Here is a 21,770-nt window from a genome sequence, read left to right on the forward strand (position 1 = left end):
GTAAATCATCTGTTTTACACTGTCCATATTAATGTGATTAGTGTGCAATATGAACAGTCTGTATTTCGATTAAGAGACTCCTTATGAAAGGTTTTCGACCTGAAATATTACCTCAGCTTTCTTTCTGTAGATAATACCTGCCTATAAGATTCCTCAGTATTTTCATTCTCTCTTTTAATTTAACTTCCTAATCTCGGTATTTGTTTCATTTTATTTCAATTATTTTATTTGTGATGTGTTCGTAATGTGCTTGTGTCTGTTTCTGAGGAAATGACTTACTTTATTTCGCTCTGTTCCGACGGGAGTATCGTGGGATAGAACTTCGATCAATCTTACCTTCTGTGTTTTCATTTTTGTGTTCATGCAAATCATTGTCCATATAATATTCCAATTTATTCGCCGAGCTGATAGATTTCGAATCTACTGAGGAAACGAAAACAATTTAAAAAATAATGCATTTACATTGAAACATAAGGCGTATATCCAGTTTAATTATAATTACCGAGTTCTGCCCCATACTCCTGAATACTGATCTCCTCATAAAACGGCTCAGGAAACCCAGTCATAGAGGGCTGCCATTTTCCATCGCCTGAAACAGCAAGAAGGGAAAATATCAGGTGAACAAATGTAGACAGCAATATCGCTTGTCATTTTTCTCTTTTCCTTAAGGTCGAGCAGCATGTGTTCCTTTAAGCGTTTATTCATTGCTGATATTGTTATCGTAAATGCATTTCCCACGTGGTTACGTAACTCTGGGCCGTTCTGACTTCTCTATGTCCACTTTGTCTCAATATGTTCAGTGGAACGGCCTGGGAACACTTTCAAGAGAAAATCAACTCCTGGATCTATGCTCTGGCTGGACCTATAGATCTGACACGAACCAGATCACCAGGTTCCTGTCATTGCTATCCTGCTGTGGGGTTTCTATATTCTCTTGATATTTGTCGTTTGGGTGAATAACCTTCCGAGCGAACAAAAAATTGGTAATCCCTTCTATTGATTTATCCCATTGAACACACGCAATGCAAGCTCCTGCAATCCAGAGAGTGGTCATGAACTGGTAATCACTTTTAATGACACAAGCTAAACGCGCCTGCGGCACCGCGCAGAACACCTCTGCTTCTAGCTACACAGGACGATATAAATAAGGAGCAGGAGATGGTCTCTGGACCAATTGAGCCTGCTCTATGATTCAGTAAAGCAATGTCTGATCTGATTGTAATCTCCAGTTTCCGCTCTGGGAGCCACACCAGACCCTCCACCACTGTTTCTCTCCAGGATACACACAGACACACACACACACACACAGACAGACACACACACACACACACACACACACACACACACACACACACACACACACACACACACACACACACACTTTTCCTTCTTAATTAGCCATCCTCCTCTGCCTTTAAAATATTTGTAGACTATGTTCCCCCCCCCCCCCCCACCTTGCCGGAAGAGTATTCGAAACACTCACCACCATCTGAAATTAAGCACCTTCTCCATCGTCTCTTCGGAAAGCGAGCTCTTAACTTTAAGCAGTTACCTTCAAATTCAAACTCTTAGGTTTAAACAATGACTGCCAATACTATATTATAGCACAAGAGAAAACATTCTCTCTACATCCACCCTCAACAACTTTTTCTGTTTCAATCAAAACACCAGCTACTGCCTAAACTCCAGCGGATCTAAGTTCAGCCTGATCAATATTTCCTCATTAGATACCTGGCCGTCTGCACCTCAGATTCCAAGTTCTCCACACTTATACAATGTAGTTCTTCTTCTTCTCGCTGCTGGAGTGGATAATCTCATATTTTCCCACATAATGTCCCACTTCCCAGATCTTCGTCGGTTTACTTATCCTATTCCCCTTTTATAAACTCGTTGCGTTGTCTTCAAAACCTACTTTCCTACTCATCCTTGTGTCATAAAGGAGAATTAACAGTCACGTCTTCATCGAATTCACATATGAATTGCAAAGCTCAGGATCCATTCCCAGTGACAAACATTCCTTACATCATCCCAATCACAGAGAATCATTTATATCCACTGACTGTTTTCTGTTAATCAGCTTATTTCCTATGCGCATCAATCTGCAATGTCGTTCCCAGCCCCATAATATTTTATTTTGCACAATAATCTTCCAGTTACCTTCCGGAGCATTTTAATTCATCCATCAGAGCGAGATGACGGGCTCTCCTGCAACATCTGACCGGAAATACATCACATCCAACAGTACCTCCAAACTGCGTGGACCTATCAGCTTGTATTCTCCAGTCAGATTATTGGAGTGAAATTTGAGATCCATAATCTACACCTACACTGCCCAGACTACAATATTCTGGGTCCCGTTTTATAGTCTATTTTATGTATTTTGTAGACTCTCAGTTCGTTCAAATTGACATTTAATAAGGAATGTATAAGATGAACCAATTGCTCATGGAAGTTTATGATAATAGATTTACCAACCATTCCGGAAGTTTCTTCGTAGCCTTCTGACCAGAAAAAGTGAAACGACGACCAGAAGGGAACCCAGAATGCAAGGGATAACGTAAACGAAGGCTCTGAAGTAACTAAACGGAGCAGCGTTCAGCTGATGACCTGAAATAAAGACAATAAATATGACAAGACATAGCGTTCCTTTCATTACGTCAGGATGCAGCCATCAGATCTGGTAGAAATTGTCGAGACTACATTAAATAGCATTTCCATCCTTTTGTGGCTTTTTGATGTTAACTCTGGTCACTCTAATGTTACATTTTAATTTCACATTTTGAAGTAATACCCACTTCAGTTAGCGTTGTCTACACTCGAAGCTCACACTGTTGCTTCTTCTTCCTCCAGAGTTCAACGTAGTTAGAAAATGTCAAATCGAAAAACAACCGCATCATAAGAGGACAAATGAAAGGTAAAATGGTAACAGGACAGATTATCAAACACCAGGTTAAAAATAGGGGGCAAGAAGAATCTAAAAAGGAAGGCATGTAGAGGTGGAAACATGAAATGAAGAAAGTAGAGGTTTGGCACAAGCATCTGAGGAGTGCGGTGGCTAATAGTTAATTTCAAGAGGCCGAACATGAAGACAGTGCGTTTCTTGTAGGGTTGTGGTGCAGAGATTAATATAGATCAAGGCAATGTGTAGAATTGACAAAAAGGTTCCCAGTGTTTAGATTACTGACCAGAACATATCACTCCGACGTCTTCTTTCTGTCCACAATCATGACGACCCATTGCAGAAAATTGGCAATCCCACAGGAAGTGCTCACTTCCTTTGCAGTTAACCTCGTCCATCCAAATAGTGCCGTTTCCTTGGGGGAAAAACTTCCCGCCGGAAGCCGAGACTGGTTTTCCACAGTTTAGTTGTCTACAGACGACTGCAGCATCGTGGCTATCCCAGGAATCATCGCATACCGTTCCCCACATTCCACTGAAGAGCACTTCAACCCTTCCAGAGCAATTATTGAACCCTGCCACGAGCCTCAGGTCTGAAATAAAAGACGGACGTGTACAAATTTAAAATTAACTCTCAGTGTATCTGTTACTTTACTTACCCTGCTCTTACTTTCAACCTATTCTACTGAGTCATGTGGTTACTGTTCAGGGATTCTAACTGTTTTTGGTTACATTTGGTCAACGAAGTGGACGGTCAACATGCCGGTAAGAAGATATCGACTCTGTCTGAGGCTGCTAATGCTGATATGCGATATATAGATGGGATAGATGTTATTGAAAGAAAATCTGTACACAGATAAGGGAAGTCCACATTGCATAGCAAATGACAAGCACGTCCCATCATGCTAGAATTCTGAACATAAAAATGACATGCAACAAGTCATTGTACACTTTTATCCAAACCTGAAGTCACGTAGGACAACCGATCCATAATTTAGTACCACCTGACACATAGATGTCTGTCTTTTTACAGCTAAACATGCTGATACTCTCTAAATGCCGTCCATCAGCAACTGCTGATTACAAAACAATCACGAACATTGTTCCATTGTTTCTTCCAAGCAGCGGATTTTGCCACTATGTGCCCTATATTGCAATTAAAAGTGCTCATGTATTGACATTAAATGACATGTTTGCATCCTTCTGAGACAACAATAAATACCATGCATTAAAATTGGCTCTGTGAAATACGTCGATGCATACTTAACACGCGGTTTTAATAATTAACATATTAGTAATTACCAGAATCTTCCGCAACTGGGTACGGAATCGATTCCTTTCTGTTCCCCTCAATTCGGTTCTTCGACGGCTTAGATTCTGTAAAACAAATTCCACGCATCACTTGAGTGAAGTATTCCAAAGCGAGTGGCTCCGTTTGTAAATGATTACCTGAACAAATGACCCCAACGTCCTCTTCGTGGTTGCAGTCATGTTGACCCCAGGGTGCGGATGGGCATTGCCATAAAAGAGAGTCATCCGCGCGACATCTCACATCGTCGAGCCAGATCGGTCCAGATCCCTTTCCAAATACCACACTGTTTTCCACAGATGTTGCGGAGCCGCAGTTGAGCTGGGCGCAAACCACTTCTGCATTCTCGTTGTTAAAAGAATCCGAGCAAACGGTGCCCCATGTCCCGTTAAAGAAAACTTCAAGTCTGCCCTGGCAGGGATTCTTCCCATCCACCAACCTTATATCCCTGTGATCTGAAGACAAAGAATAAATTTGAGTCTTGGCTTTAGTTACAAGCTAATAATTAACCATACGAATAGAATATTGCTCTTCGTCTATGCTACGAAATCGTGTTTAAAATGTACTTGAAACTCAGAAGCGACGAATCGTCAATGCATTTTACTTTAGAAAGTAGGGAATGATAGTTTTTACATAAGTGTCTCAAGGTCGCAGGCCATGCACCACCAACTTGTGCAGCGCAATCTTTCAGTGCCAATAAGGTCGTAACTAGATAAACGGATAAATTGTTTTAGTACTGGTCTTTGCTGAATAAATTTCAGGCGGTTTATAATTTTCCCGAGCTTCTTCCATTGTTGTGTCAAAGCCAACTGAGAGTGCAGGAAGCAACGTCTCAGTCCAAGGTGACACATTCAACAAGACAGAATTACTTCGACCTTGTATTCAAGTGCCTGCGTTGACCCCGTTATTGAAATCATTGGTAAGAGATCTGAAACTACGATATTTTACATCATGCAGGAGCGTAATCCATTGAGCCAAATGGATAGTGCAATATTCGCCCAGAATATATTCTACGATTTCTCTGCCGTTAATAGATCGTATCATTTTTTGTGTTTGTGGTTTTGCAATAACAGAACATAATACCAATTTCAACGGTTATCATGACAGAAATCGCCTACCAGAGAATATCGAAGTTGGACTTAATCATAGAGTAAAAAGATATGTATGTCTTAAGTCACTGCTCACCCGAACATATAACTCCAGCATCTTCTTTGTGAATGCAGTCGTTCTCGCCCCATGATCTGGGAAGACATTGCCACAAGGCCGAATTATTCGCTGAACATTTCAGGTTGTCCAGCCAGATAGGACCTGAACCTTGACCAAACCAACTGGAAACCGTAGCATTAACAGCATACCCACAATTCAGTTCCTGGCAGACAACGTGGGCATCTGTTAAATCCCAAGAATCATCGCACACGGTTCCCCAGGTTCCGTTGTAGTAAACTTCAACCCTTCCGGCACAACGACTTCCACCGTCCACCAGTCTTATAGGAATATTATCTGCAGCACGAAATAATACCAATTAGAAACATTCCTTTTCTGGAAGCAGTCTGAGTAAAGCTCGCAATCGTGTTGTCTGAACAGATATCTATCGTGTGCAATTTCATAAACTATTTAATACAAAGTCAGCAGTCATTAGCCATTTATGGGAAAAGAGAGGGATAGGGTATTGCTGTGTGGTTTCTTTCAGGTGTGCCTTCAACCCACTGTGGTCAGCGCATCAGAAAATCTTTCCTCGTGGAGCTGGGGATATCGGCTAGTGGTCGCATGGTGTTCGATTCTATTCAGGAATTCCCTGCACTTCTTCAGAATGCAAACTTTCTTAAGTATTTTCTTCCCTTTTCTGGTTTTATTATTCACATATTCACAGCCTTGATGTGACCAGAGAGTACACCATTTGTCTTCATTTATCTGTTATTACTACAGCTCTTAGTATCCTATGTTGCACCTTAGTGAGATCAGATTGGTGCTCTAACCATGTCGATGGTAGAACGGATTAGTGCTAAATCACGTAATTCACGATTACTGTAGAATATGATTCGGCTGTTACTCAAGCCACGTAAAAATCAAGGGTTTGCTCAGTATTAAGTCCGCATTTTGTCTCTACTGGGATAAAAGTTCCTCACAACCACTATCATTGAGAGCTGCATACAAGTGGACTGGGCAACTGTAAGGCATTTTTTTTTCTTATTTTACGTCTCTGTCGAGTTGCAGGTTTGTCCTTCGGGACACGACCAAGTTGCATAGTCATGGTACTGCTGAGCCAATGTAAATGCTGAATGTTTAAATCCCGACCCAGCGCCGTCTCATCATCTCACTGCTGCCAGTGAGAGAGTAGGACGGGCGGTTTTATTGGTTTAGTGGTTGTGAATCCAAATTACTTCCCTATACGGACGCAGGAATGCAAACACCTGTTCATTTAGCTTGTAGCATCCCAACAGCCAGAGACTTGATCAGTACGTCCAGTTCCAGAAGCGAATCAATTGCACTTCTATCAATCTCGTGCATTGTACTCGGTGTTAACAATGTGGTCACCTCTGCAGGGGAGAATCCAAACAGCTTGGCTGACCACTTTGCAGAACACATGAGTGAACCTGACAAGGGCGAAACTAAGCTTGTTGTTTCATTGCACTTTAATTTTCCATCTTATATCCACTCTGAATTACCCAAATGCAACCTCCTGCTGTATTTAATGAGGAGTCCCAACATAAGGGCGGCACGGCAGCGTAGCGGTTAGCGTGACGTTATTACAGCGGCAGCGATCAGGGTTCAATTCCCGTCGCTGTTTGTAAGGAGTTTGTACGTTCTCCCCGTGTCTGCGTGGGTTTCCTCTGGTTTCCTCTCACATTCAACGGCTTTAAATGGCCGGCGCGGACTCGATCGGCCAGAAAGGTCCGTTACCATGCTGTATAAATAAAATTCAACGTTTAAAAACAAACGTTGAGAAAACACACCGCATCTTCCATCTCGCGCTTTGCATCTTTCGGGAGACAATATCCATTTCAACTCTTTCAAGAAACTGACCGTTTCTATGTGAATCGGTACAGACCATTTATGCTGTAAAATTATTCTTGCTCGTCAGACAATGTCCAATCTGCTGTTCATTTCCAGCACTATTCTCATTGATTTGCGTTTAGCAACAGCTCTGACTTTCATTTCACTGCGAGAAGATGTCTCTTGATTTGTTTTAGCTTTCTTTATTTGCCCTCATTTATTCATTAGCCGAACTATTCAATTTCAGTGAGAGAGTATATTGGGAACAGTGGTCAAAACTCCGTAAGTTTTCAGATAGTTATGGATAAGAATAAGGCTCGACCTCAGGAGAGATGTTAAATTGCGGAAAGTCTAATTACAATAGTATTAGGAAAGAACGAGAGAGAAATTGGGAGCAGCTATTAATTGATAAGTCCACATCTGACATGCGAGATGTAAAGGCCACCTCGTCAGAATTTGGGACCAGCAAGTATCTGTGAGGAAGAAAGACAACTATGGAAAAGTTGGGGAACTTTGGATGATGAACGATGTTGCAAATTTAGTCAAAAAGAAAACGCAAGCATATGTAAGTTTTAGGAAGTCGGACAGTGCCTTTCGGAAATATAAAGAAAACAGGATATAACGTAAACGGGGTATCAGGAGGGTGAAAGTGGTCTGAAATGTCCTTGATGAGTGCTGTTCATCAAAGACAATTTTTACATACATTAAAATAAGCGGGTAACTAGGGAGATGTTAGGACCATTTAAGGCCTAGTAATGGAATTTATGCCTAGAACCAGAAGAGGTCGTTATGCGAGTACTTCACATCAGTATTCACCAAGGAGAAGAACGTGGAGGATGGCGAGTTCAGTATGCTGATATTCTATAACATGTTGATATCCTGAAGGAGGAGTTTTTGGACTCTTGAAGAAGATTCAGGTGGATACATCCCCAGAGCCAGATGTTATCTATACTGGGTTAGTGACAGAGGCAAAAGTGGAGACTGGGGTCTGGGTTTAGATCTTTGAATCCTCTTTGGCCACAGGCGACTGCGCAGAAGACTGGAACGTAGCCAACGATGTTCTACTGTTCAAGAAGGGCCATAGAAACAAACCAAAAATTATAGGCCAGTGACACTTAGAATAGTGGTTGGGAAATTATTGGAAACGAATTTTATGGATAGGATATAATCACATCTGTAAAATAATAGATTTATTAGAGATAGTCAGCATGACGTTGTGCGACAAGATCATGCATTACAAACTTGCTTTCGTTTTTTGAGGAGGTGCCAGAGATGATTGATGAGAGTGGACGTTAAATACAAGTACTTTTAGTTAAGCTGTAGACAAAGTCCCCTATTGTAGGCTTAGGTAGAAGATTAATGCGCGTGTAATCGATGGAGACTTGGTCAATTGGATTCAAAATCGGGTTGGATATAGAAGACAGAGAGTAGTGGTGGAGGAGGCTTATGCTGACTGGAGTCTGTGACCAGTGTGGCACCGCAGGGGTTAGTGCTGGGGCCCCTGTTATTTCTGATTTTCAAATATATAAATGACTTGGTTGAAAAATGTTGATGGGCAGTTGAGTAGGTTTCTGGATAGTAAAGTCGGTTTTCAAAGGATTCAGCAGGATATAGAGCAGTTGAAAATCTTGGCAGAGAAATGACAGATGGACTTCCAAAGTTTGCAGAGGGATCAGGACCAAATGGAAAAATGGTCCAGAAAATGGCAGATGAAATTTAATGCAGAGAAGTGTGAGGTGTGGCATTTTGGAAGGACAAGTCAAAGTAGGACATACACAATAAATGGTAGGGCACTGAGGAGTGCGGAGGAACAAAGGGATCTGGGAGTTCAGATACATAATTCCCTGAAAGTGGCGTCACAGGTAGACAGGGTTGTAAAGAAGGTTTTTGGCATCCTGGCATTCATAAGTCAAAGTATTGAATATAGGAGTTGGGGTGTTATGGTGAGGTTGTATAAGACATTGGTGAGGCCAAATTTGGAGTATTGTGTGAAGTTCTGGTCACCAGCTATCGGAAGGATATCAGTAAGATTGAAAGAGTGCAGAGAAGATTTTCGAGAATGTTTCCGGGTCTTCAGGAGTTGAGTTACAGGGAGAGATAGAACAGATTAGGATTTTATTCCTTGGAGCATAGAAGAATGAGGGGAGATTTGATAGTTTACAAAATTATGAGGGGTATAGACAGAGTTAATGCGACTAGGCACTTTCCACCTAGATTAGGAGAGATAAGTACGAGAGGACATAGCTTTAGGGTGAAAGGGGAAAGGTTTAGGGGTAACATTAGGGGGAACCTCTTCACTTAGAGTGGTGGTAGTGTGGAACGAGCTGCCACCTGACGTGGTAAATGCGGGCTCACTCTTAAGTTTTAAGAATAAATTGGATAGATACATGGATGGTCAAGGTCTGGACGGTTATGTACTGCATGCAGATCAATGGGACTAGCGGAATAAAGTTTCGAATAGCCTGTTTTCTGTGCTGTAGTGTTCTACGGTTTTACGGTTCTATGGTATTTAATTCAGACAAAAATAAGGTATTGAACTTTGCGACGTCAAATGTAAGAGGAAAGTTACAGTAATTGGCAGGACCTCAGGAGCATTGATGTACAAATGAACCTTTAGGTGCAAATCAACAGCTACCCAAAGTGGCAACGCAAGTAGCTATGGTGATGAAGAGGATGTACTGTATATTTGCCTTCATCTGTCGCGGTGTTGAGCGTAAAATATGAGGTTATTTTCCAGTTGTATAAAACATTATTTGTCCACATTCGGAGTATTGTGTGGAGTTCTGGTCACTGCCTTACTGGTAGCACAAGGAGGCATTTGGAGAGGGTGTAGGAGATGCTTGCGAGGATGCTGTATTCGGGAGTATTAGTCATAAGGGGAAGCTTGACAAACTTAGATTGTTTTCTCTGGAGCGTCGTAGGCTAAGCGGCGACCTCATAGAAGTGTATAAATTTCCGTGGAATAGATAAGGTAGATAGTCATAGTATTTTTACAAGGGTGGACTATCAATAGCTGTTCGATGATGGGGGATGTTCCAGGAGATTGTGAAAGTAAGTTTTGATACAGAGAGTGGTAGGTGCTTGGAACACGCTGCCAGAAGAAGTGGCGGAAATAGATATGATAGTAATATTTAAGAGGCATATAGACAGGCACATAATCAACCGGGGAATGTAATGGAACATCATGGGCCGAAGTTCCTATTCCTGCTCCGTACTGTTCTAACATCGGATTCGTCCAAGACACCCGCCCCTCCCCTTTCGAAACCATTTCTGATCCTGTCCATACCAACTCCAGCCAATCTGCAGCTGAAAAAACCTTTCCCCTCACGTTCCCAGTTCTGATGAATGGATTTTGTCCCGAAGCGTTAAATCTGTTTACGTTTGCACGGATGTTTCCTGACCTACTGAGAGTTTTCAATGTTTTCGATTTTGTTTCAGATTTCCAGCAATTCTTGTTGTTTTGTTTATTTTTTGTTTCCAATCATGGATTATACCGTTGGTTGCCATTGTCCGAAATCAATGTCACGCTATAACAGCACCAGCGACTGTTCAAATCCAGCCGCTGTCTGTAAGGAGTTTGTACGTTCTCCCTGTGTCTGCGTGGGTTTCCTCCAGGTGCTCCGGTTTCCTCCCACATTCCAAAGACGTACGGGTTAGGAAGTTCCGGGCATGCTATGTTGGCGCCGGGAGCGTGGCGACACTTGCGGGCTGCCCCCAGAACTTTCTACACAAAAGATGTATTTCACAGTGTGTTTAGATGTACATGTGACTAATAAAGGTATCTTATCTTATGAATGTACAGAACAGATATTTTCTGAAGTAAAAAAAACGTTCATACCAGAACAAAACACGCCAACATCATCACCGACAGATAAATGATTATGTTGCGTGAACGTGCAGTTCCAGAGGTGGGGTTCACTCCCATTGCAACTGGCATTGTTCATTAACACTGGTCCTTTCCCAATTCCATACTTCGAGTGGTTGTAAACATTTATTGCGGAGCCACAGCTCAGCTGTCTGCATACCACATCTGCATCTTTGAAATCCCACAGCCCGTCAGTTACTCTGCCCCAGACGCCGGCGTAATAAACCTCCACTCGGCCATCGCAACGGCCCTGTCCATCAGCCAGTCGCAACTGCCAACGATCAACTGTAAAAATATAACAGGGTAATCCATGTCATTCAATATTTCACAGCAGCATATTGTAACCAGAAGTTACACGTCCATATCATTGGGGAGCCGAAGTAGGCCAAAATTAATTAACTTACAAACTGGTGCAAATAAACTTCATAGTCGATATCAGAAAGAAACAGAATGAACAGCTAACTTTTTAACCAAAGTATATGTCCGAACTGCCGTCGTCAAAGGGAAGTTATTTACTGATAGACGACAAGTAACGTGATTATTCAGGCTCCTTCGGAAAGATGGATGGCCGGAGATTCATGAAGCCCGAAGGGGTGATACCAGGAATATGTCCTCAGAACATAAGCAAAGACATAGCTGCCAATATATGTTGTTTACTCCTCTCTCTCAAAACTGCACCCTGAAGACAAAACTAGATTCTAATAATACCTTATTGATTCCTTCTACAGTACTTTAATCCGTCACAAGGCTTGGCTCCCTCCAAGTTGTAAATAGGAACAGAGATAGTCAACGCATCTTTTCACACAGCTGGAGAAAATATTCCTCTTTGTTATGATCTATTCTGGGTGAATTAAACGCTAACATGCCACTTTAAATTCTAATAACTTTATCAACTGCCTTTCATTATTCTGTGTACAGGCATGTGTTAGATTCAAGGGACTCTTTTTTCACGGAACCCCGTTTCCGAATTCCCTCCATCATTCATTCCTTTACGAAAGTAAATCTGCTTATTTTGTCTTCTCGCTGTCTGACTCTTATGTTGTCCCTTAATTCAATGAGTATATCAGAATCTTTGTGCCTTTCGATGACCATCGGCCAGCTCTGCTTTAAACGCCTCTGGTCAGGCTAATCTGTTGTCCTTACTTGATTTGTTAAACACCTTATCTGTCCGTTTCGGCTCATATATGCACAACAGAGGCACTGAAAAAAAAATCGACGTTGCAATTACGATGAAAACTCCCTGAAGTTCAATTTCTATATATGGGTTTGAATTATTTCAATTAATTTGTTGTATTCATAACCTGGAAATTATTGTTTATCATTGGCAAAACTAAATGCTGCAGTTTTGATTATGAAATACTATCACGTGTGCATTATAAATAATTATAATACACTTAGTAATTATTGATTTTTTCCTCATGAAGATTCGGTACTTAACATGATAAGTCTGTTCGTCATTCATTTATTATTATATGATTACATTATTTGAATATAGTAATTATTTCCCTTGCATTCTGTTACGGACTCAGTGAAAGTCCCTTTAAGATAGAGAGTGTGTGTGTCTGAGTGTGTGGGGCGTGCTTACGTCAATAGAAGATTAAGGACGTAATGACGTTGTTGAAGAGGTTAGAAGAAGAAGAAGGAGAGAGAGAGAGAAGGGAGAGAGACACCAGCCTGCTTGTTTTCTCTATCGATGGATGAGAAACAATAACTGTGTTTGCCACTGAAATCCATGTATGGAAGTAGGAAGTAATCCGGTGGAGTTCACTTTGTTGCTGACCTGTAGAAGGAAACAGGTATTTGTGTGTGGACGACCACGGTTCGGATGCTTTTCGGGGTGAGGAAGTCACTACCGAGTAAACACTGAAGTGTCGTTTGGGTTCCATCGTGGAACATTTGGATTTCGGATGTACTCTCTCTATGTTTTTCTACATCTACATCTTATCTTCAAACAACGGTGGTTGTTGAAGAAGCCCTTGCTCATGTTTCACCTTATGGCTTGCGGAACTGAACTTTAAGAACCATTCCGGAACTGGGAGTTTTGGACTTTGTCACACACACACACGACGAGTTTAGTTTTGGGGTTAACGTTCGAGGTTTAACATTTTTGAATTCTAACATACTAACATTTTTACTTTTATTTTACGTATTATCATAAGTAGTGATTAATAAAATAGTTTTTAACACTAAATTATGCTCAGTGTGTTTCTTTTGTTGCTGGTTCGTGACAATTCGTATTGCTATATTTCGTTAATTTCCATGTATATTTAAAGAATCAGGTTAAAATAGATGATATTAATTCCATTATTAAAAATAAATAATTCGTTATTAAAGTTTATAATTAGTGCATGGACCTCTGCAATATTCGGTTTTATTAAGAAAGAAAATTAGCATACACTTTCTTAATGGCTTCTTCAGTATTGTGTGAACGCCAATCGGTTTCCATTGCACAGCATCTTTGGTGTCGCATGTCGTTTCACGTGAATCTTATCAAATGAAAATTGACGCCGGGCACGTAAGGACGTTGTCCTGGATGTTTTCAAAGATGTGCTTTGAGGTGCACCCTCCCAGAAAATTGAGACCGAGGGAGATGGAAAGGTGCTAGTGGGAACTTCCAAGTTTAACACTTTATAACTAGTTTGAGGTATGCCAAAAGACAGAATTCCATACTGTCCTCTCTGCCCCCATGGTAATATTGTTTGATATATTAATGATGAGAAGATTCGTACTTCTCAGAAAATAACCCGTATGATTTCAGACTGTTGTGTTATGAAGTATTCACTTATATTATCTTTCAATTGGTTGTTAGTTTCAGTCTTTCTTTAATTCGTTTCTCAAGTACATTATACTGTATCGCATCGACAGTTTGCCATATTATGTTACATTTTACAGACAGCTTGGCCTTCTATTTCATAAGTCTGGGATCACTCAATAATTACAGCCCAGGAAAGACTATTATATAATTACAACAATTGTGCTTAAACCAATTTTATTTACATTGTGGTGTGAGTTAAAAACTTTCTGCAGTTGTTCTGAACTCACAACCGGGCTGGGATGGCTTTGTAGGCATCTTTAATAATTATATCGTTATGGTCAAGCATATTTGGGCCCCTGCTGGGACAGGAAACAGGCTGCTAGTATTTTGGCAATTCCTTCTTGAAGTTGGCCTGGTCGAAGTCACCGGCAATGATGAAGAGCACTTCAGGGTATTTCGTTTCAAGGCTCTTGAGCACAGAGACCACAGAGTACACTCCATTGCGTGCAGGCTGCACGGCCGTCAGGGGTGGGATGCAATCATAAATAAAGGAGAATACGGAAATTGTCCTCAGACCTATTAAAGTATACGGAGGGAGTAAATCTAAATACCTGACATGAAATCATCAGAAATAGCGGTGGGAAATAATTCAAAATGGCCCAGATGGTGTCCCTGGCCATTTTTTTAGATCCTTTGAAGAACAGATGATGGTGGTATTTTAGATATTTTTAACCTTTTCCTACGTCAATCTGAGGTTACCACCACTTTAATAAGAACACTATCATCCCCGTACCTAATAAAAACAAGGTTACGTGCATTAATGACCACCACCCAGAGGCTTTGTCATCCACCATCATGAAGTGCTTCGAGAGGTTGGTCATGGTCCGCATTAACTCCAGCATCCCAGACAACCTCGACTACCTGTAATAAGCCTTCCGCCGAAATAGGTCTACAGCATACGGAATCTCCTTGTCTCAACACTGAACTCTGGAGCATCTGGACAGCAAAGGCACCTATGTTGGACTAATGTTTATTGACTACAGCTCCGCCTTCAATGCTATAATTGCAAGCAAACTCATCATCAAACTCGGACACCTGGGACTCAACACCTCCTTTTGTAACTGGGTCATTGACTTACTGAATAATAGACCGCAATCAGTAAGGATAGGCACCAACACCTCCGGTTAGATTATTCTCAACAATGGTGCCCCACCAGACTGAGTTCTCAGCTACCTTCTCTATTAATCATGCACTCACGACTGTGTGGCCAGATTCGGCTCTAACTGCATCTACAAGTTGCAGATGATACCATTGTAGTGGTATAACTCCAATAGTATTCTAATACACATTGGAAACGACAATGTTCATAGTCCAGCGTTAATTCCTGCAAGCGAGTTATTATTATTATAATCATGCCTGATACTTAACGGCAAATCACCTACCGGAACAGATAACGCTGGCGTCATTTTTGTGTGTGCATGGATGTTGTCCCCATAATGCAATTGGGCAATCATTCAAACGCATCTCGTTGCCCCGACATTCATTGATATCGTTCCATATCGAACCATTTCCCTCACCGAAGAATGCTCCTCCAGGCGCAGATATCGCAGTTCCACAACGGAGATGATTGCAGACGACAGCCGCATCCTCTAAATCCCAGTAAGAATCGCAGACCGTTCCCCAGGTTTCGCCCCTTAGTATTTCCACTCTACCTGAACAGTCGTCCTTGCCACCAACTAACCGCGGCCCTTTTTGACCTTTGAAGTAAAAAGAAAGAAAAAAAAAACGAGCTGTTATATGGTCCATTTGGAAATGCATTCCTTGATAAAACCTTGTCCCAGAAAAATAGTAGACTTCAACAAGAAAAACTCTGCATAGCCTTTAGATCTAAACGTCTTATCCATACGTGGTCATCTTCAAAGATAAGTCCTGCACGTCTGTCTAATGCTGCCAAAAGAAACGCCCCATTGCAGCGTCACTGCAAAGAAGAATTGTTGTTTGAGTAATGCAAGAGGAAACTCACTTGTCCAAATGGCAGGATAAAGTAAAGGACGCGTGGAAGATAACAGGAATATTGTAATGGATGAAGAAATAGGTCATCTGCTGAGTGTTTATCAAATCCATACCAAACTACGGCCCAACATGAAAAGCTAAAATGGAATCAGAAGATGCTGCGAGTACTGAACAAGTAGACCAGGGCTTGGGAAAGTCAATGTTAGCTCCATTATAATTTTCTTTTTATCAAAACCGAGGAAAGCTAAATATAAAACCAAGTTTTAATAATCAGAGAAAGAAAGGTGAAAGGAATACACGAGCATGAATGGCCGCTGAACGCTGAGCGCAGGATAAGGTAATTGATCAATAGTGTCAAACATGCATCAATATTAAATAAAACTGATCCATTGGATGAGATACGTTATCTCAATTTGGTCATCTATAAAACGCCACGACAATCTGTAAACGCCTTTCTCGCCATATTTTTAGCTTAAAGTTACATTTCAAGCAAAGAGATCAACCATGAGTGTTTGAGGGATATAGAAGGGCATGGCGGAGCAGGGCCACACTTCCCGGAAAACACTGAGTCAGACTGGTGAAGTTCCAGTCCAAGTGTATGTGCATGCTGAAAAGCAAATATAAAATACATTGACATAAGTAAGTAATCATGTAACCAAGAAAACAAATGAAAGATCTTTCTCGTCAAGTCCAGTCATAAGTTGTTACAGACGATTACATCGCTGACAGTGATTTCGAGACTACTTTGGCAGGATCAGTGCAGCCTTCACCTAAAATGAGTAGGAATGTAATCCAGGAGTAAAGTGAGAGTAACTCCCTGGCTGTCGTGGTGTAAAAGAACCGTGTATGAGCACCAAAATAAAACGTAGCAATGTTTGGAGTCCACGAAATAAGAAGGATGTGTTATTTGGAGGTGATTCATCCCTCCAGGAATTCACGGCAGTAATTCCATATGGCAGAGTTCTTGCCCCAGTTATCGTTAGCTGTTTCCTTTCTCTTGTCGACCTGTGGCAATACTGCAAGACGAATTACTGCATTAGTAACGACTGCAACTCCTGAACATTATCAGCACTAATTTCCCAGTTAATTGGTTACCTTTAACAGCAACACATCCTCTCTCTTGTTCTGCACAGATCTTTTTCGACTAATACTCCCACCGCTTCCTTCTCCATCACCAACATAGATCCAAACAAGCAGTGTTAATGACAGCCAATATTCCACTTGAAAAATGATGTGCTTCACAAAAAATTGCATTTTCCTACTTTTCCTATATTGTGAAATTGAATATAAATATGATATTACGGTCCAAATGGAATATGTGTGTGTGTGGAATATGTGTGAGGTGTGTCTGTGTGTGTGTGGGACAGTGTATGTGTGTAGGACAGGTATATGTGTGGGATGAGTGTGGGGTGTATGTGGGGTGTACGGGATGCATACGTGGGATGTCTGTGGGGTAGGAGCATATTGTGGTAGGGTGTATGTGGAATGTGTGTGAGAGACGATGTGTGAGGGGAGGTGGGGTGTTTGTGTGTGAAGTTGGGTGTGTGTTAGATGTATATATGGGTGTGAGTGGGGCAGGGTGTGCACGGGCTGTGCATTGTGTGTGTGGGTTATCGGGTGGTATGTTTGGAGTGGGGTGTATAAAGTGTCTGTCGGCTGTGTGTAGAATGTGCTTTGTGGGGTCTGTGTATGCTGTGGACTGTGTATACATCAGACAGTTTATAATCAGATAAAGTAAGGTGAAAGGAAGACAAGAGCATGAATGGCTGGAAAAAGTTGAACGCAGCAGAAGGAAATTGACTAATAGTGTCAAATGAGACTCAAGATTAAATAAAACTGAGCTGGTGCATGTTCCATTGGGTCAGACATGTCATGTCAAAATCGACTTTCACAATGCGCCAATATATCTGCAAACGCCTTGCTCGACATATTTATTTCAGCCTAACATTATATGCCAAGCAAAAAAGATCAACCATGAGTTTATGAGGGATGTAGAAGTGCACAACAGAGCAGGGCCACTCCAACGGAAAAACACTGCGTCAAACTGCTGAAGATCCAGTACAAGTGCATGTGTATGCTGTAAAGCAAATATCAAAGAAATTTCAGTAAGTATATATTCTTGTAACCAAGAGAACAAATCGAAGATCCTCTTCCGTGTCATGTCCAGTCATAAGTAGTTACAGACAAATAAATTGCTCACAGTGATTTCCAGCCTATTTAGCCGGTATCAGTGCAGCCTTTGCCCAAAGTGATCAGAGATGAAAACCAGAGGGAAAGTGAGAGTAACTCCCTGGCTGCCGTGGCATAAAACAACCACCAAAGGAAAATGTACCAACGTTTAGAGTCACACCTCCACGAAGGAAGAAGGCTGTGTTATTTGGAGGTCAATCATCCCACCCCAGGAATTAACGGCAGGAGTGCAATATGACAGAGTCCTTGGTCCAGCTATCTTCAACAGTTTCATTGATAACATTCCTTTCATCACCAGGTTACATCTAATGATCGTATAATCGTCAATTCATTGCTCAACCACTAAATAATGAAACATAAATGAGAATGCAGATAGACAAACACAACATTCAGCATTCGACTGATAGTTGGTAAATAAGATGTGCTCCGCAAAAGTGCCAGGATAAAACTATTTCCAGCTGGATAGGGACAAGATACCTGAACTTAATATGATCTGGCATTACAATTTCCCAGTTCAGCGCATCAACCTACTGATGTGAAAATCAACTGAACCAACCAAATGAAAAATGTAAAAGATTAGCTCACTGGCAGCGTATGCTCCTGAGGGACACTCACTATCTCAGACTAGGAAGTGTGGATTGCGACAATATATCCTCCGTTCCCATATGTTATTCCAACTCCAAACACTACGACAGAAGATCGGTATCACCTAGGACAATGTTTTGTTAGCAATACATCCACAAAGTTACACATACATTTTCCGCGCCACTGTGGCCATGTGACTAAAAATTGTCATCCAGAAAAGGCACTGCAATTTCCTGCTTGTTTATTGCAAACCCGCATGCATTACCAACAAAAATAACTAGCGCGTATGGGAACACTGTCACCGTTTCCCGGGAATATCGGCTACCATTATGACTTGGATATATATTATTGTCCCTTCATGGACGGCATGAACGGAGAAAACTATGAAAACTGTTGCCCAATAGATTTGCAGGTCTCTTTATTGGAACGACACCCACGGCACGAGATGTTGGCTTACCGCACCTGATCAACGGCAGTAAGGAACTGACTATAATTAGATAACCTACCAGCACCGCTCACAGACTGAAGTATCAAGTAATATATAATGGTAAACCAGGGCTTCATGGAACAATAAAAGAACAGAATAACCACATCAAGAAGTTGTAAATGGAGAGAGCGGATAATAATCCCAAATTATCAAAATATGATACCGTGTATGTTTGAAATCTGAAACAAAGGTGCTGGAAATTTTCTTTTTTATCTGAATTTGTTCATTATAATTCAGGAAGCCTATAACGCATCTGCACTGTACAAGATTTACTGTTCCTCCCGGCTGCTTTGAAGTTCATTGAACAACAAATGAGGCAGAGAATAGATAACTGATAGCGGGAATAAAACCAGGAATCATTTGGCAGAATTCTGGAATCTGGGCCACAACTTCGTTCACAAAACATAAGTTCACTGCAAAGCAGCATCCAAAACTTCCCCACAGAAAGACAGCAGTCAGAAGATAATAAGTAACAAGTAATAAAAGTCTCCTTGTTTGGGGAGATCTTTTATTCTTTTTGAGATGGAACTGGGAGAAGCTGGCAAAGCTATTGAATGCGCTATTGATTCCTGCTCTTGACAAAGTGATGGTGATCCGCCTGCTTGAATTTCTGCAATCCAAGGTGCCTTCACGCTGCTTCTGGCAGGGAGTTCCAGATCAACGCCAATTGAAGAGCGACTGACTGTTTTCTGTCAGGATCCATAATGTTCAAGTTGGAGGTGAAAGTATATCTTGTTGTATTTACCTGCACCAATCCACCATCCGAACTTCCTGTCTGATACCGTTTGTTTGAGAGTTGCTTTAGATCTAGTTTCGGATGGTGCATGGAGTTCCAACGAATTAGACTACATTGCCTGGATGCTGTTGAGTATTTTGAGAGTTGTTGGAACTGCATTCGTACAACAAAATGGATGGTGTTGCAACAATGGTCTGAGTTGTACCTTCAGATGTCAGGAGGTGAGGCAGTATTTCGAGCACTGACCTGCATTGGAGCCAAAGTATTTCTGTGGTTGGAATTGCTAGTCAATGGTGGGATAATACACAAAAAGTTGAAGGAACTCTGAGGGTCAGGCAGTGTCTACGGAGGGAAATGGATAGTCGACGTTTCGGGTCGCGACCCTTCATTTAGTCCAGATGAAGGGTCACGACGCGAAACGTCGACTGTCCATTTCCTTCCATATATTGAGAGACAAAGGACTGCAGATGCTGGAATCTGGATGAAAAACACGGTGAAGCAGGAGGAACTCAGCAGGCCAGGCAGCATCCGTGGAGGAAAGCAGGCGGTAAACGTCGATATCACTGTTCTGCTTTTCCCTCCTATATATTGGGTTTCTAATTTTTCTATCTTCAGTCTTGAAGAATGGCCCTGACCTGAAACGTTGGCCATCTGCTCTTCTCTACGGATACTGCCCGGCCTGCTGAGTTCCTCCAGCATCACTGTATTATTCATCCTTCCATAGATGCTGCCTGACTCGTTAAATACCTCCAGCTTTTTGTGTGTTGCTGCAGATGTCCATCATCGGCAGTCCCTTGTGTCTCTTTTAATAGTGTGATAATAGCTTATGAAAACACCACTGAATGACAAACGTTGGAGGTAATATTGTTGCGTTGTTGGAGAGGAGGTTTTACTTTCGTTTTTGTGGTCTGATTGTTGATTATCAGTCCATGCCGGAATGAAGCCGAGGTCATGCTGCATGAAGCCATGGGATACCACATTTTCTGGGGACTTGCGAATTGAGACTGCATGGTTAATAAAAGGAAAATCACTGTATCATCTTTACTAACAAGGGAACATGCCACGTGAAGCTGCCTAACCATTGGTGACTCATAACGTCCTGAAAATAACAACGTGAGTTCAGGATAAAATGCCAATGCAGCCAATCAGTGTAAGGGGAAATCCTACAGAGAAATAAAATTACGAATACTTCACGAATCACCAAGAAAAGTACGCCAGCTTGGTACTATAATACGTTCATTGGACGCAAACTTCAATTACACGAAATAAGTGAAGTCTGAAAATAAACTGTTTGATGTGAGGGTAATTAGAGACAGGTGAATGATGGTGATGGTGTACCGATATTAGTTATGATCCACGTTCAGTGAAGAGGCAAGGACACTGTCGCCGACCTGTTTGGGATTTGGGTGTGAAGTAGAGTAATTTGACTTCATCCATGTAAACAAGACGGCCGAAGCTGTGAAGACTATAAAAGATTTTGTCAGCTCAGGTATTTACGGTATTTCTATAGTTGGGATCCGTCTCTGAGAAATGTTATTGCTTTCACTTCCATTGGGTTTGGCTAAGAAGCACCTGGTAACCTAAATTTGCAAATGGCAGTGCCGAGCTAAATAATAACGTAATGTGACAGGAATGGACCATTGCAGCTTCACTTTCAGCGCCCCTCCATCCAAACACGACAGAATGCTGTTGTAGCCTGCCTCTTTGATTTTAATTCATTCGCTTTCCTTACAAGAGTTTGCATTTAAAGAGCAAAGATATCGAGATTAATACATTGTTTACAAATGTTGTTGTCAGTTCTCTCCACTACCTGAATTCAGCTGTATAAATCAATGAAGCACCTACCTGAACAAACAACGCTTACAGCACTTCCAGGCGTGCAGTTGTGTTCATTTCTTGGTGTAGTTGCACAATCCCAGAGTATGGTCTCATCTCCTC

The 21,770-nt window shown here is 41.5% G+C and overlaps 1 protein-coding gene across 1 annotated transcript; it reads right to left on the minus strand.

The window, feature by feature from the left end:
* Positions 1-280: 280 nt before the first annotated feature.
* LOC127571920 (scavenger receptor cysteine-rich type 1 protein M130-like) lies at positions 281-20,546 on the minus strand. Its single transcript, XM_052018668.1, has 9 exons — positions 20,468-20,546; positions 15,264-15,578; positions 11,040-11,351; positions 5,386-5,707; positions 4,345-4,655; positions 3,186-3,509; positions 2,476-2,607; positions 503-589; positions 281-420 (listed from the first exon to the last, which is right to left on the minus strand). Exons 1-9 carry the CDS (start codon positions 20,544-20,546, stop codon positions 281-283), a joined length of 2,022 nt encoding a protein of 673 aa, XP_051874628.1.
* Between the last annotated feature and the right edge of the window lie 1,224 nt (positions 20,547-21,770).

This window comes from Pristis pectinata, chromosome 6 (genome assembly GCF_009764475.1).
Source record: "Pristis pectinata isolate sPriPec2 chromosome 6, sPriPec2.1.pri, whole genome shotgun sequence".
In the NCBI taxonomy this organism is placed as follows: Eukaryota; Metazoa; Chordata; class Chondrichthyes; order Rhinopristiformes; family Pristidae; genus Pristis; species Pristis pectinata.